Source organism: Odocoileus virginianus, chromosome 2, assembly GCF_023699985.2.
Source record: "Odocoileus virginianus isolate 20LAN1187 ecotype Illinois chromosome 2, Ovbor_1.2, whole genome shotgun sequence".
Taxonomy (NCBI): Eukaryota; Metazoa; Chordata; class Mammalia; order Artiodactyla; family Cervidae; genus Odocoileus; species Odocoileus virginianus.
In genome coordinates, this window is record NC_069675.1 from 20602163 (window position 1) to 20618517 (window position 16355).

General features: G+C 43.1%; 1 protein-coding gene across 1 annotated transcript in view; it reads right to left on the reverse strand.

The window, feature by feature from the left end:
- Positions 1-9334, reverse strand: part of SOS1 (SOS Ras/Rac guanine nucleotide exchange factor 1) — a 127609-nt gene extending 118275 nt beyond the window's left edge. Inside the window, 1 exon segment of the mRNA XM_070477008.1 lies at positions 9160-9334. Coding sequence (XP_070333109.1) covers positions 9160-9246 — 87 coding nt within the window. The 5' untranslated portion in view covers positions 9247-9334.
- Between the last annotated feature and the right edge of the window lie 7021 nt (positions 9335-16355).

Below are 16355 nucleotides of genomic sequence, written 5' to 3' on the forward strand. Positions count from 1 at the left end.
GAAATGGCAATCCACTCCAGTATTCTTGTTTGGAGAATCCCATGGACAGAGGAGCCTGACAGGCTACAGTCCATGGGGTCGCAAGAGTCAGACACAACTTAGCGACTAAACCACCACCACCACCACCACCTTTAAAATCATTACTGTTTCATGCAGCAGTGTAGTTTCGTCAAATGCAAGTCTATGCAGAACCCCAATATGTAAAACAGCTAAGTTTCTCAGTCTAACACAAAGGGTTTCAAAGCCCTCTTCATTTTGCCTCCTTCTCCCCTAAAACAGTTATTCTCTAAAATCTAAGGTGCAGGAGACAATTAGAACACCATTGTTTTGTATCATGCTGCCTACTCAAAGGAAGCAACACAGTACAGTGGAAAGACTTGTGTCTGAAGCTAAACAAGACTTAAGTTCAAATCTTGGTTCTATTACAAGATTTTGAGCAATTTGCCTCTCTGAGGATCCATTTCCTCAACTAAAAAACTCAGCTGTAAAAATTACTACCTTGAAAAGTCAATGGGTGGAACAGAGATAAATATGTAAAGTACCAAGCATAGTGCCTAGAACACTAGCACAAAGCAGAAACTAAAAAAAAAAAAAACCATCTGCTATGGCTTACCCAGGAATATAGGTTAACATTCAAAGTCAATCAATGTGATTTACCATACTATTTACAGAATAAAGGAGGAAAAGCTTATGATTATTTTAAAAGACATAGAAAAACAATTTGACAAAACTCAATATCCACTTTAACTTCAGAAAACCCCAAAAACTCTCAGAAAACTAAAAGTGGAAGGGAAAACCTCTATCTGATAAACAGCATCAATGGAAACTAACAAATAACATCGCCCTTAGTGGTGAAATAAGACACACTTTTTCCTTAAGACGGCAGGGATGACCACTTTCACTACTTTGATTCAACACTGTAATGGAAGTCCTAGTTAATAAAATAAGAAAAAGAAATAAATAAAATATCAGACTGTCTCTATTTGCAGATGACTTAATTATGTAGAAAATTCTATGGAGCGGCCTTCCTATCAGTTCAGGGTTAAGACTCTATGTTTCCAATGCAGTGGTGTGGGTTGGATCCCTGGTCAGGAACTAAGATACCACATGCTCCAGGGAATGGCCCCCAAAAATCAAAATTCTATAAAATGTTTAAAACAACTATGAGCAAGGTCAAAGAATACAGGATCAATATACAAAAATCAGCTACATGTTTCTATTTAATTCAGATATATGATCTTTATTAAACAACTTTTTGAGTTTCATACTGCCTTTCTTTTTCATGCATTTTTAGCATACCAAAGGACTCACTGATGCTTATTTAAGGACTTCCAATTGATAACAATATAAAATTTCTGAAATTCCCTCTCTCTTTTCCCTTAGAAGTCTCTTTCTTTTCATCTCCCATTTTGGACTAAATTCTCTCTAGGCCTGAGCACATCTGTCTCCCTGCAATTTCTCTTTATTGCTCTCCAATTTTTCACCTATTGTTTATATACCCATTAACAAATAACTGGAAAATAAAAAACTTTAAAACAATTTACAATAACATCAAAAAACAAAATATTTCAGATGAAACTTAACCAAAGACATGTAAGACTTTTAACTCAAAGTGTTTCTGAGAGAAATTTAAAAGTCTAAATAAATGGAGACATATACCACATTCATGAATCCAAAGACTTGCTATAGTTAAGATGCCAATTCTATCCTGTTATCTACAGAATAAATGAAATTACAATTAAAATCTCACCAAGATTTTTGGTAGAAATTGACAAGATGGTTCAAAATTTGTACTGAAATACAAAATCTAGAAACAATAAAATAATTATTTTAAAAGAAGGAGGACTTGCACTACCTAACTTTAAGACTTACTATAAATCTACAGTAATCAATAGTGTGGAATTGGGGGAAAGATAAACAAGACATCAATGGACTAAAAGAGTCTAAAATATATACAAATTTACTTTATATACTACATATTTAAATATACATTTACATAAATATATAATATACATTCAATTTAATTTTCACAGAAACAACACAATCCAACAGGGAGAGGAAAGTATCTTCAACAAACAGTTCTGAAATAACTAGATATAAGCATAAAAAAGAAATCTCAATTCCTACCTCATATCATATAGAATTAATTTGAAATGGATTACAGGTCATGTAAAAGCTAAAACTATAAAGCTTTTAGAAAATAGCCTTGGGACCATGTGTTCATGACTTGGTGGTAGGCAAGAGGTTCTGAGACAAGAGCACAGTGACTTTAAAAGAAAAAAACCTGATAGACTTGACTCCATCAATATTAAAAACTTCTGTTTATCAAAAAACACCATTAGGAAAATGACTAGACAAGCCACAGACCAGAAGAAAATATTCATGAAACATATATCTGATACAGGACAGTTAACCACGATATACAAAGAACTCTTAAACTCAATACTATAAAGAAAAACAGCCCAAATTTTTAAATGGGCAAAAGATTCACACAGACACTACACAAGAGAAGACACACGAATAACCTATAAGAACATGAGTGCTCAATATCATTAGTCACCAGAATAATAGAAATTAAAACCATGATGAGATACCACTACACACCCATCGAAATTACTAAAATTAAAGACTAATAACATCAAATATTGGCAAGAATGTAGAGCAACTGCAACTCTCATCCACTGCTGGTGGGAACATGAAATGGTACAACCATTTTGAGAAAGAGTCTAGAAGTTTCTTATAAACCTAACAGACATTTACTCTATGAGCCATTTCTCCTGGTATTTACCCAAGAGAAATGAAAACATTTCTACAACACAAGCTATAAGTAAGAACATTCATGGCAGCTTTATTCTCAACAGCCCCACACTGGAAACCTCTCAGGTGTCCATCCATTTAATAAACTTTGACATATTCATATGACAGGAAAAAAAAGACTGAATTCTTCATTAAACACAACCTCAAAAGCCTCACCCAAAATATATACTGTACAATTCTATTTATATGGGATCTACAACACATAAGATTCATCTATGGTGATAAAAGATCTGAAGAGCAGTTGCTTCTGGAGGCTGGGGGCAAGAATTGACTGAGAAGGCACAGGAGGAAAATTTCAGGAGTGCTGGTAATGTCCCATATCCTGGCAGAGGCTTGGGTTGTATTCATTTGCCAAAACTCATTAAATCATACAATTAACATTTGTGTATTTCACTGTACATAAATTTTACCTGAAAAACAAAAAGAACTGTAAACAAAGAGTGAACTCTAAGTTAATGATATGCAAGTTGACGTGTTTAAGGGTAAAGTGTACTGATGTCTACAACTTACTTTGAAATCCTTCAAAATGTTAAGATGGATTGGGAGATGAATAGGTATGTGATAAAGCAAACAGTAAAATAGTTGCAAATTATAGAATCCAGGTGGGTATATGAGTATTTACTATGCAACTCTTTGAACTTTTCTGTATATCTGAAATTTTTCATAATAAAATGTTGGATACAAAACTTGATTACAAGACAAATAAATATATTCTAAAATGAAGGGCAAAGTTTTTTTCTATTCCAGCTATAGTTGTAATGAAAAAATATAGAGAGTAGTTGCCACTTATTATTTGGTTGGAGCATCGTCACTACTGTGATGTCTGGATCTCTCTGCCACTGCTTTCTTCCTCTCCACTACAACACACATCATAATCCTTGTGGAATCCATCCTCATCCATGCGTGCAATCCACCATTCAACACACCAGTTCAGAGCCCCTGTCTCATCTTCTTCAGTTCTAGAATCTTAAAACTCCCAAAAGTAATTATCACCATCTCTAATCATAATTCCTTATCTGCTCCCCTTACCCTCCTCTTACAACTCATTACGATTTCTAATCCATGGAGCTCTCATTTACACCTCCATTATCTTATAGCTTAACTTTCAATCTTCTGAAATATCCCTGTTTTCTTCATCTCTACTGCAGCCACAAGCAACCAGTAATCCTTCTTTACCCCTTTACCTGACTGATGGGTGCTGCAGGAAGAAAATCTCACAACCAGCAGGCCAATGAATGCTCTTCAAACCTACAATGCTCTCCACACTCCGCACTGCTCGGCAATCCTCTCTAATTCACTGATTGGCTCCTTCTCCCGACTCCACAGCAGCAATTCCAAAACTTAAGCTCCTTACTCATTTCTCTTTCCTCGCTCTATGTAAAGGATCTTGTCTTCCATCATAAAAATTGAGGCTACCAAGCATGAGCTCCCTGCTTCTCAACCTACAAACCCATTTTACATATTTTTGGTGAGGCTTTTGAGGTTGTGTTTAATGAAGAATTCAGTCTTTTTTTTCCTGTCATAGTTAGATTTACTACTATTTTTCAGGTACTTTATTTGACTTTCCTATAGCCTGACACAGTTAATGACACTTTCCTTGAAACTCATCCACTCTCAGCTTCCCGGACACTAGGGTCTTATTCCTTCTACCTGACTCTTTCCTTCTTAACCTCCTTCACTCACTCCTTGCCCTTTGCTCTTTCCCTACACCCTATTGTTCATTTTATTCCTCCAGTTCTGATGCTAGCCTCATTTCATTCTTACTTCTAATCATTTTCAGTGGGTGGCCTCATTCACTTTTTGAAAAACGCCTTCTTTGAGGTACAATTAACACACAATAAATTGCAAATATCTGAGCTATATAATGCGTTAAATTTTAATACGCTCCTGAGGAGGCTCACTGGTAAAGAATCTGCCTTCTAATGCAGAAGTTGTAGGAGACACAGGTTTGATCCCTGGGTTGGGAAATCCCCTGAAGGAAGAAATAGCAACCCACTTCAGCATTCTTTGCCTGAAAAAGTTCTTGGACAGAGAAGTCTGGTGGGCTACAGCCCACCGGGTCAAAAAGACATGACTGAGCACAGGCAAGAATGCATGCATATGCTCCTGAAACTGTTACTACAATCAAAAAGACAAATGAACATAAATGCCTCTCTCCCAAACAACTACTGACTTGTTTTCTGTCACTGTAGATGCATTTTTCTATAATTTTACAGTATATACTATGGTGTTTTGGGCAGTAAGGGGTGTTACCAGCTTAGTTATTTTGAGCAACGTTGTCTCATATATCAATAGTTCATTCCTTTTTACTGCTGAGAAGTATTCCAATGTATGGCTATATCACAATTTGTTTATACATTCACCTGCTGATGGACATCTGGACTGTTTCCACTTTTTGCTGAACAGAACTGCCATGAGCATTCATGTGTAACTCTTAATGGATAGCTTCCTCTATCTCATGGCCCCACCCACACACCTAGAAGTCCCAAATCTGTTTCACCAGATACCAACAACCAATTGCCAGTCCTACAAGTCCACCTGGATAACCAGAAGGGACTTTAACAAGTTCAAAACTCATCTTATAATGCTACTCCTTCCACCCCAACAGGTACTCCTGCTACATTCTCTATCCTGAATAAAGGCACTCAAACCAGAAATGTAAGAGTCCTCCTATGCTTACCACTTACCCCAATCACTGTGAGTTACTAGATCCCGTCAATTTTGCCTTTTAAACATCTCTCAACTATATAAAATCCATCTCCACACTTTCATCCTAATTCAAATGCACCCTTAATTCAAATATATATCATCTCCTGGCTGGACTATTAAACTAGCTTTCTAACTTTTCTCCTTACCTTTGGTCTCATTCTTCTGCAATCCATTTTCTATTCCATGGCCAAAGTGGATTTTCTAAAATCAAAATCTGATGTTATTCCCCTATTTAAGGTTCCTCAATGACATCTATCCCCTCAAAATAAAAATAATTCTCCTTAGCTTAACATTTAAAAATTCTCTATAAACTATTTTTCCCTCCAAACTCATCCTCTGCCACTTCTCATCATGTTAGAACTTAGTCATTTCTGGATAATGTCAATTCTCTTTTCATCCTTACTGCTGAGGGCAATATTTGGTCTGCAGTAGGCACGACAGACTTATGCAATAGATAAGATAGGACTTTAACAGATGGGATGCATTGAGACCTTCTGGGAATTTTCAGGAAGAGGTAGTCCTGTCTGGCTGAAGCATAAAGTATATGAAAGACTATGGTAGGCAATCCATTCAGAAAAGCAGGATGAAGCCAGATCACTGATCGACATCAAGTCTATTTCAAAGAATACACACTTCATTCTACGCCCTCAAAAGACATCGATGGTTCTGAACAAATGTGTGACATATTCAGAAGTGTGCTATAACTTCTGAAATCTGAAAAACAGGTGAAGTGGGGGCAGTGAACTCAGTTAAGAGGCTATAGCAGTAGCCTGGGAAAGTGGACCCAAGCGTAGCTGGAGTAGGAGGGGATTGATTAAATGAACACGTCAAGGGAAATGACCCTACAAGCTCCTCCTGGGTATGGACAGTCAGAGGTGACACCAAAGTCTTGAGCCAGTCAAATGAAATAATACAGCTATGAAGAGAAAAAAATTTTTTAAATAGTAAGTGGAAGGGAGGAAGCTGATGGTTTTGCTTGGCTATTCCCTACCCACTCATTCAAATTTAAGTGCCAACTAAGGTGCCAGACACTGTATACATGGAGGATGAAATGAGGGTAAAATAGCATCCCCGTTCCCAAGGATCATCCAATCTAATTTGGGTGGTGAACTTAAATAGGAAAAAAATAGGAATTGTTAAGTGCCTGGCTAGGGTCGTGTCTGACTCTTTGCGACCCTGTGGACTGTAGCCCATGAGGCTCCTCCGTCCATGGGATTCTCCAGGCAAGAATACTGGAGTGGGTTACTATTTCCTTCTCCAGGGGACCTTCCCGACCCAGGGATCGAACCCAGGTCTCCTGAATTGCAGGCAGATGCTTTAACCGCTGAGCCACCAGGGAAGCTCTGCTAAAAAGAACAGTCAGACTAAAAGAAAGACTATCCAATTCAGGCCTGAGGATCTGAGAACAGATCTGAGGTCCAGTGAGCCCAGAGGATGAGCAGTGTTAGGCCAGGCCAAACGCAGTCCAGGTGAAGAAAAGAACATATCCAAAGAACCCCAGGCTAGATAACACAAATTGATGCATTTGCAAACTACAATAAGCCTAAAGGAAGATACAGAGGTATTCACATGAAATATCTAACTTGTCTTTGGTGGCTTAAAATCATCTTTAGTGGGTATCTTAAGTGGGAATTGGAAGAAATCTCACACATCAACTAGATTGTGTACATTTGCACCCCCTCCCATCACTTCTACTGCCATGCAAGGGTATCTCTGCTTAAAGTCAAGGCAGGGTTATGTAAATAAGCAAAGAGAACTGGTGGGGACTGTGGTCAATCAGAGACAGATGGGCAGCCATTTACTCAGCTCCAGCAGCTCACTGCCCTGCTTGAATGCTGGCCCACTGTGGAGATCTTCCCATTCTCCAAGAAAGTTCAAGATTCAGATTTCATGTAGTAACACCCACTTAAAAACACTGGCAATTCCATAAAAACAAAACAACACTATACCAGCCAAACAAAATGTTCCTGCGGACAGATTTCAGCAAAGGCCACCTGTGTGGCAGAGGTAGGCCTGGTCTGCTAACTCCTACGACGTTCATCTCACTACTTCATGGGACCCTCAGCTGATAGGGTTTCATGGTGATTCCCCTGGGATAGGAGTTGCTTGCTTCCAAGCAAAACAGTCCCAAACTGATAGTGTTTTATGAGTTCTTTTATATGTTTTCAATAATTTTTCTGTCTCCTCCCCACCCCACCCCCACCGTGGTCAGGATACCTGCTTCTGGAATCACGGAGACTTCCTACTCCTCAACTACTACAAGCTAAGATGGCAAGCTCGCAGGTAAAGCGAAAGTAAACAGAGTGAGAGCCGACAGGATTTCTAATGAATAAAGTCCGTAAGGCATATGGCACACCATTACTTTTCTTAGAAAACAGTATCAGAGATGTCTGTGACTAATCAGACACCTGAACAAAAAAAGTCAGTAAGTTGCATGTGAAATATACCAGCAGAGTCTGCTAACAAACCAAACAGCTTCCACTGTAAGATATCAAGAGAGGGAGAACAGGACAAAAGGGAAAGTAAAAGCTGCTGGCCTCTGAGAAATATCAAACACTTTTTAAAAGCATAAATGTTTAGGAGAAAGGGTACCCTATAATATCAAACCTGAGTGAAGAGCAAAATTATTTTTTAACCAGATCCCATGAAACATTTTTTGAGAAACGACGATTTAGATACGTATTAAAAGAGTAAAGCTACCCCTGTATTTATAAGGTAAAAGGAAAACAAAAATACTGACAGGCTTTATTAATATATTCATACAGACATCAGTTGCTGACGTTTTAATGTATCTATTAAGTCACAACATTGCTTTAGAAGCTTTGAAAATGTAACATTTCGTAATTATACTAAAACGTGTAAAAGTACAGATCACGGAGTATATAACTTTCGATAACAATGTGGCAAGCTCGAAGAAACAGAACTGCTACAATTTCTAATCAACAAACCGAATGACAGAACCAAGGTTTTGAGAGAAAGAGAGAGAGAGAGAGAGAGAGAGAGAGACGTGGGAGTGGGGGTGGGGGAAAGAACGGGAGGGAGGGAGGAAGGAAGAAAGAAAGAAGGAAAGAAAACAGTGGCATGTGCACCCGCCCCTGTAAATCGGAGGAATGGGGGAATTCAGGAGAATGAAAAGTGATTATGGAGGGCGAGCAAAGCAGGCCATCCATGTTCCTGCTGGCAGGCGAGCTCTGCAATTACTCAGGGCAAGCGTTATGGCCAGAGCATTCGTGAACCCACTAGGACGAACATACTGGACACCTAAAACCGGACGCTGACAGCAGCTCCGAGAAAGCACAGAGAAGCGGCCTGCTTTGACCTCCAATGAAAACTGAGGCTCCTCCAACTCTCGTCTTTGAATCAGGGGCAGGGCAAGCTCTCAGCGGTTGGATTCTTCGGACAAACTCTCCCTGGCTCCCTGCGGCCTTCCCACACGCCACACGGGGTGACTGTCAACACCGAGAGCCAACGAGTGCGGGGGAACCTCTCGGGGTGTGCCGTCCCTTCTGGGAGGCGGTGAGACCGGGAAGAAAGACGGCCCCGCGCGCCCCGCCTCCCCAGCCCTTCCCCGACCCGGGCCCGGTGCTCCTGCCCAGGCTGCAGCCGGGGAGCGGGGTCTCCTGCGCGCCTCACCTTTTTCAGCGCAGGCACCAGCAACCCCCGCCACTTGGGCGCGTTCTCCTCGCTGAAAAACTCGTACGGCAGCTGCTGCGCCTGCATGGTGCCCCCGGGGCGCCTCCGGGCGGGGAGAGGGGCGGCGGCGGCCGGGCCGGGGAGCCGCGAGAGGGTGAGCTCGCAGCGCGGAACAGGGCCGCGGTGCCACCGGACGGCCCGGCCCCCTTGGGGCGCCGAGCGGCCGGGCTAGCCCCGGAGAGGGGGCTGGGGGGCGAGGCCCGCGCCCGGCCACCCACCCGACACAGGCACCAGCCGCGGAGAGCGAACGCAGCCCGGAGGCGGCGGCGGCGGCATCCCGCACCACCGCCCCGGGGCCGGGCCCCCTACCCCTCCCCGGCCCGCCGGCGCCGCCCTGGGTTGCCCTCCGCCGCGGTCGCCGCCCGCCCGCCCGCCGGGACTGCGCTCCAGAGCCCGGCCTGGCCCCGCGGCGGAGCCGGCGGCTGGGGGAGGGCTGTGGAGGGACGCTCCGGCCGCCGCGCCCGCTCCCCGCGGCCGGGACCCCGAAACGCTGGCGACCCGGGGCGGGGCGGAGCTGGGCGCGGGGTCTAGCGGGGGAGGGGAAAGGCCCGAGGTCGTCGTTGGGGAATCTGGCTGCCCTGAGATGCCGCCGCGGCCGCCGCCGACGCCGGTGTAGCGCTCGAGCTTCCTACTAGCGAACTGAACCTGCTCGCTACTGAGCATGCGCCGCCGGGCAGGGCCGGTTCGCTCCGGGTTTTCCGGCTCCCCAGCGAAGGAGGAGGGAAAGCGCCAACGAGGGAAGCGCCGGCCTGTGGCTGCGCCCCCGAGGGCTGCAGGGGGAGGAGCGACAGGGCCCGGAGCAGTCGAACCCCGAGCCGAGTGGGGCCTGCGGGGTGGGGCGTGAGCTACGGTGTGGCTGCCCGCATTGTGTGGTTGGACCGAGAGGGATCCCACCCCTCTCCTCGAGTCCCTGGGCCTTTCGTTTCGGAAAGGGGTGTGTATTTGTACTTTGTTCCCGAACATGAAGATAAGGACTGCCCAGAGCGTGCAATATATAGTAAACAGACTGGACAAAAGATAGGGGACTTTCTCACGAAGCCTACTTCTTAACATTTCTCGGGTAATAGAAGTGATCGCAGTGTTTCCAGTCGTTCTTTCCACCTCACCAAGAATAAAATGTGTACGTGTAACTGATCTTGTGTGTTTTTAAATTCCACATGTTCATCTTTCAAACCCCTTTCAAATATGAACTCCAATAACCACTTACCTCCAGTGGAAATTGACACCTCTCCTGCTCCCAGATCCCAGAACACTTTACTCAGGCCCCTCTAAGGGTATTTGGTTTATCGTGTTTTGTATCGCTGCAAGTCTTTTTCAACTAGATAAGGAACTCCTGGAAGGTATGGGGCTCTACACAGAATAGGCACGCAATGTTTGTGGCATGCTAAAAGAGCATTATCTATAAACTGTTCCTCCGTCCCAGGGATGCAGGTGTTTGCTTTTAACAGAAGCACGGCTGCCTGGCGCTGCATGGTTTACCAGTAGCACTTTTTTTTTTTTTTTAGCATAATCTCATTTAATCCTCATAGCAATCCTATTGTTTTTGCTTCACAGTTTAGGGAACTAGGCTGAGTTTAATTTGATATTGTACCCTGCTATTTCAGAGAATGATAACCAGAATCACATAGATGAGAAACGTTTAAGCAGTGGTTCTTAATCTCTACCAAACCTCTTTGAGAATCTCATAAAAGTCTTGAGTCCTTTAAAAATGTACATATGATTTACATTCAAACATTCTCCACACTTTCAAAGCTTTCAGAATGACATTTTGAAAATCATCCATAAGACCACTGGGTAGGAAGAGGTAAAGTACCCACAGCTGAGAGGGTTTAGGGGCAGGAGAAAGGGTTTGGGGAAAAAACAGGAGAGCCACTTAAAAATCTCCAATGATATGGGGGAAAAACAAACAAACATGATGTGTGATCTGGTTTAGTGTGATTCTAAACGAATGAATTAAGATCAAGCCCCTGCCATAAATTATTCCATGGCTTCCTACTGCTCTTAGAATACTTTTCAAACTTCTTACCATGACCCACAAAACCTGCATCTGGCTCCTGTTTACATTCTAAACCTTTTCTCACCGTTCTCAACGTTGGCTCACCACATTCCAGTCACTCTGGCCTGCTGTCTATTCCTAGAAAACACCATCTCCTTCCTGCCTTAGGGGCTTTGATTTCCCTCAGCCTTTAACTGTTCCCCCATTCTGCTCCCAACTGTTCACCTGGCTGGTTATAAACGTCATCACCTCCTAAAGGCCTTCTGTGGTCACACTAAGTAGTTCCCACCTATATTTTCTCCCTTAAGTCTTGGCTTATTTATTAATATTTCTTCACTAGGATAAATTCTGGCCTTTAGTTATTTTTTCGGTGTTGGTCTTCCCCTCTCCCCTATCTGAAATGTAAACTCCAAAAACAACAATCTTACGAATTCACTCTAGCTCATCATAGTATCCCAAGGAACTACAGTAGTTGGCATATAGTAGGTTCTCAGTAAGAGGGAATGAAAGTTGAATGGAGGAAACTTCCAGGAAGACTATGTGATCAGAGTTGGCCCAAGAAACGGGTGATCTTCGGGAGTATGCAAGTAAAAACCGTATATTCGCTCACTCGGGACTATGGGGAGGGATAAGAGGTGGGACTTGATAACTTCCACGGTCCCCTTCAACTGCGAGTCTCAGATTTGACTGAAGAGGTAAACAAGCCTAGAAACAGGGATTACAGCCCGGGTGGGCATGTTTAGCGTCCGGGGCAGGTTTTCACTAGCAGGGACGTTTTGGCTGCAGACTGACAGTAGATAGCTGGAGAGAAACTGCAGAGAAGAGTCTCAGCCCTCCGCAGCTGAGAGACCTAAGGGAAGTGGTGTGGGGATCGGCGCTGCTAAGGTCAAGGAACAATCGAGTCCCACTACATCGTCTGCTTATATCTCTTGAGCCAAATCAAGATCTATGGACATGCTGTGAGAGAAGACAACCGTGGTGGACTCAGAAACTTGCTAGTGTAGACGCGAAAGCCCCGTAAACCCCTTAGCGGTAACCTCTGACAGACGACCCTCGGCGCAGTCGCAGAGGTTGAGTTCTCGGCCCTCTTAGACTCTAAAGAGCCAGGAGCCAGAGCGGACGTGACGCACGGGGGCGCATCCAGGCAGACTAGCCGAGACCCGAAGGTGGAGGTCCAGGCAGGCTAGCCGAGTTCTGAGAGCGTTGAGTCAGGACAGGGGCGGGGAAGGAGGCGGGGAGGACTTTTGGCCAGCGGCGCGCCCCCTGCAGGTGGGAGTACAGCACTGCGCGCTTTGCCTGGCGGCCCAACGCAAGGCAGCCAACAGTGCTCCCCGCCTGGGTGCAACCGCAATGATCTTCCTGAAACAAACTTCAGATCCAGTTCCTCTCCCATTCAAGAGCCTCCACAGCCATCCCAGAATGAAGTCCAAAGTCCTTAGTTTGGTGTTCATGGCCTTGCACAATCAGGCCTACTTATCTTTCCCTGTATATCTCTCTCTAAAGATGAACTACTAATGCCTCCTATAAACCCATTCTATCTCTTGTTTCTTGCCTATTCTGTTCCACCTGCCAGAAACCTGCCCTTAACCATTTTCCTCCAATCCCACCACAGCATTACCCCACCTCCCCAAGACACATTCACTTTGAAACTCTTATCCAGGCTGCAGACACCAGCTCTATATGCTACCTTCTCTCAGAAGTCTTTCAGCCCCCACTTAGGATTCCTCACCTGAAACTTCAGAGTCCAACAGGCATAAGAAACAGCAGTTTCATCCATCAATAGAGTTAAGATCTTCTCTTCCAGCTGTATATGCTATCTTCATGTGTCCCCTCCACGTTTCTTCCCAATCTCCACTTTCAATTCCATTTTTCCAAATACTGTCTTGAGAAAATATCTCAGAGAAAGTAGTGGCTGATAAAGCCATTGGATACCCATCCTCTATCACTTTCAGTAAATATTTTGATTCTCTGTCTCCCTCCCTACTTGCCTCTCTCTTGCAAAGAGGCAGGGAACAATGCAGGTACAATTAGAATAAATGATCAAAGGTCTCCAAGATAAATGGGGCTATTCCTGGCACTTTTTTTTTTTTTTCAGGATTCTTTCAGAGTCCAATTTTTGGCAAAGCTCTCTTTCCAGTTGATTCAAGTTGTAATGGCTCCTCAAGCCAATTGCACCCCTAGCCAATACAACTTTAATCCAATTCCCAACAGTTTGTCATGGAACTTGAACTGGTTTTAAAGTATATGTGGAACAGAAAAACATTTTTCCTCTGTATAAGAGCAGAATAGGGGAAACTGACTTACCAGATAGGAAGACATTGCATAGCCAGAGTAATTAAAACAATGTGGTACCAGAACATGAACAGACAACGCAACCAATGGATCCATAGAAGGTCAAATATATTGAAACTTAATTCATAACACAGCAAGCCTTGCAGATGAGTGAGGAAAGGATATACTTTTCAGTAAATAAAATATGCACAATTGATAAATATATATATATATATATATATAAAGAAATGAAATTACATACCTAACTCACACCCTGCACAAAACAACCCCATGTGGATAAAAGACTTAAATGTGAAAAACAAAATTATAAAATTATGAGAGGAAAATAAAGAATATCTTTATGAACTCAAAGTAGGAAAATATTTCTCAATACACACACAACACAAATCACAAAGGAAAATAATGATAAATTTAATTTTATTAAAATTAAAAACCTCTGTAAATTAAAATAAGGCATAAGAAAACTAAAAGGACAAGTCATTAAGTAAGAGAAAGTAGTTGCAACTCATATAACCAAAAGAGAATTAGTATCCAAGACAGGTGGTTTACTTTAGAGGAAATGATGGTTAGATGTTCACCTCACGAGTAATCAGAGAAAAGTAAGTTAAAACCACAATAAAATATTATTTCACACTCATTGAATTAGCAAAAACTTAGAAGTTGAGCAAAACTTAAAATTGTCATCCACTCCCATGTGAAAAATAAATGATTACAACCAGCTTATATAGCTATTTCTTTTTTTGACATGTAAATATGGGCATGACCTATATAAACTCTGGCATAGATTTGGAATACGTATCCCAGAAAAGTTCCTCACTGTATCATTTCGTATAGCATGAACAGTAGAATGGGGCTTCCCTGGTGGCTTAGTGGTAAAGAATCTGCCTGCAAGGCAGGAGACGTGACTTCGATCCCTGGGTCAGGAAGATTCCCTGGAGAAGGAAATGGCAACACACTCCAGTATTCTTACTTGGGAAATCCCATAGACAGAGGAGCCTGGCAGGCTACAGTCCATGGGGCCACAAAAGTTTCAGATACAAGTTAGCAGCTAAACAGCAACAACAACAAACAGTAGAATGGGCAAATAAACTGTAGAATACTATAGGGCAGCAAAAATGAATGAACTACAGTTTATAATCCTCCAAAATTCATTGAATCCCAATCTCCAGTATGAAGGTATTTGGAGATTGGGTTTTGGGGAAAGGGTTAGGACATGAGGGTGGAGCCCTCATAAATGAGGTCAGTGCCCATGTAACAAACCGCAGAGAAAGCTCCCTTCCCTCCCACCATGTGAGGACAAGAGAGAAGACAGTTCTAACCAGGAAGTGGGCTTTCAGCAGACCCTGAATCTGAAGATGTCCTTCCAGCCTCAAGAACTGTGAGAAACAAATTCTTGCTGTTTATAAGCCATCCAGTCTATGATATTCTGTTATAATCGCCCAAAAGAGCTAAGACACATATCAATATAGGTGAATTGTTTAAAAATAATACTGATAATATATAAATGTGCCATGAACCTCCAAAGGAAAAAAGAAAAACAGAGCAAAAAAACCCTGAGCAAGACAGGAACCTTCCCTCTATATGATTCATTATATAAAGTGCAACAACAATGACAAAATCAACAAGTAGAACTGCCTTGCATGTAATTTATTGTAATACCCAACCTTTAAGATGGCCCTATGAGCCTTACTAGGCTTCCCTGGTAGCTCAGCTGCTAAAGAATCTGCCTACAATGCAGGAGACCCCGGTTTGATTCCTGGGTTTGGAAGATCCCCTGGAGAAGGGACACATTGCCCACTGCAATACTTGTGGGCTTCCCGAGTGGCTCAGTAAAGAGTCCACCTGCAATGCAGGAGACCTGGGTTCAATCTCTCGGTCAGGAAGATCCCCTGGAGGAGGGCATGGCAACCTACTCCAGTTCTCTTGCCCGGAGAATTCCCTGGACAAGAGGAGCCTGGAGGGGCTACAGTCCTTACAGTCTCAAAGAGTTGGACATGACTGAGCGGCTAAACACACACATACATATGTATGATTTTCCCAGTAGTCACATATGGATGTGAGAGTTGGACTATAAAGAAAGCTGAGCATCAAAGAATTTATGCTTTTGAACTATGGTGTTGGAGAAGACTCTTGAGAGTCCCCTAGACTACAAGGAGATCCAACCAGTCAATCCTAAAGGAAGTCAACCCTGACTATTCATTGGAAGGACTGATGCTGAAGCTGAAATTCCAATAGTTTGGCCACCTGATGGGAAGAACCGACTCATCTGAAAAGACCCTGATGCTGGGAAAGATTGAAGGTGGGAGGAGAGGGGATGACAGAGGATGAGATGGTTGGATGGCATCACAGACTTGATGGACATGAGTTTGAATAGGCTCCGGGAGTTGGTGATGGACAGGGAAGCCTGGCGTGCTGAAGTCCATGGGGTCACAAAGAGTCAGACATGACTGAGCGACTGAACTGAACTGATGAGCCTTACTTCCTGGTATTCACGCCCCAGTATAGACACCACTCCCATGTTGAATAGACAACTGTGTGCAATAGCCACCTGCAGAAATAGGATTTTGCAGAAATCATGTGTGTGGCTTCTGAGGCTAAGTCTTAGAAGACATGATCACTTGAGTGTCTCTCTCTCCCCCAGATCTCTCATCCTGGGGGAAATCACTGCCATGTTGTGAAGACTCTCAAGCAATCCTCTAGGAAAAGCTCTCACTTACAGAAACTGAGGCCTCCTGACATCAGACTCAGGATGGAGGCTTGGACCATCTTGGAAATAGATCTCTTACTCCCAGTAAAGTCTTCAGATGAGTGAAATCTCGTTAATATCTTGACTCCAATCTTTTGAGAG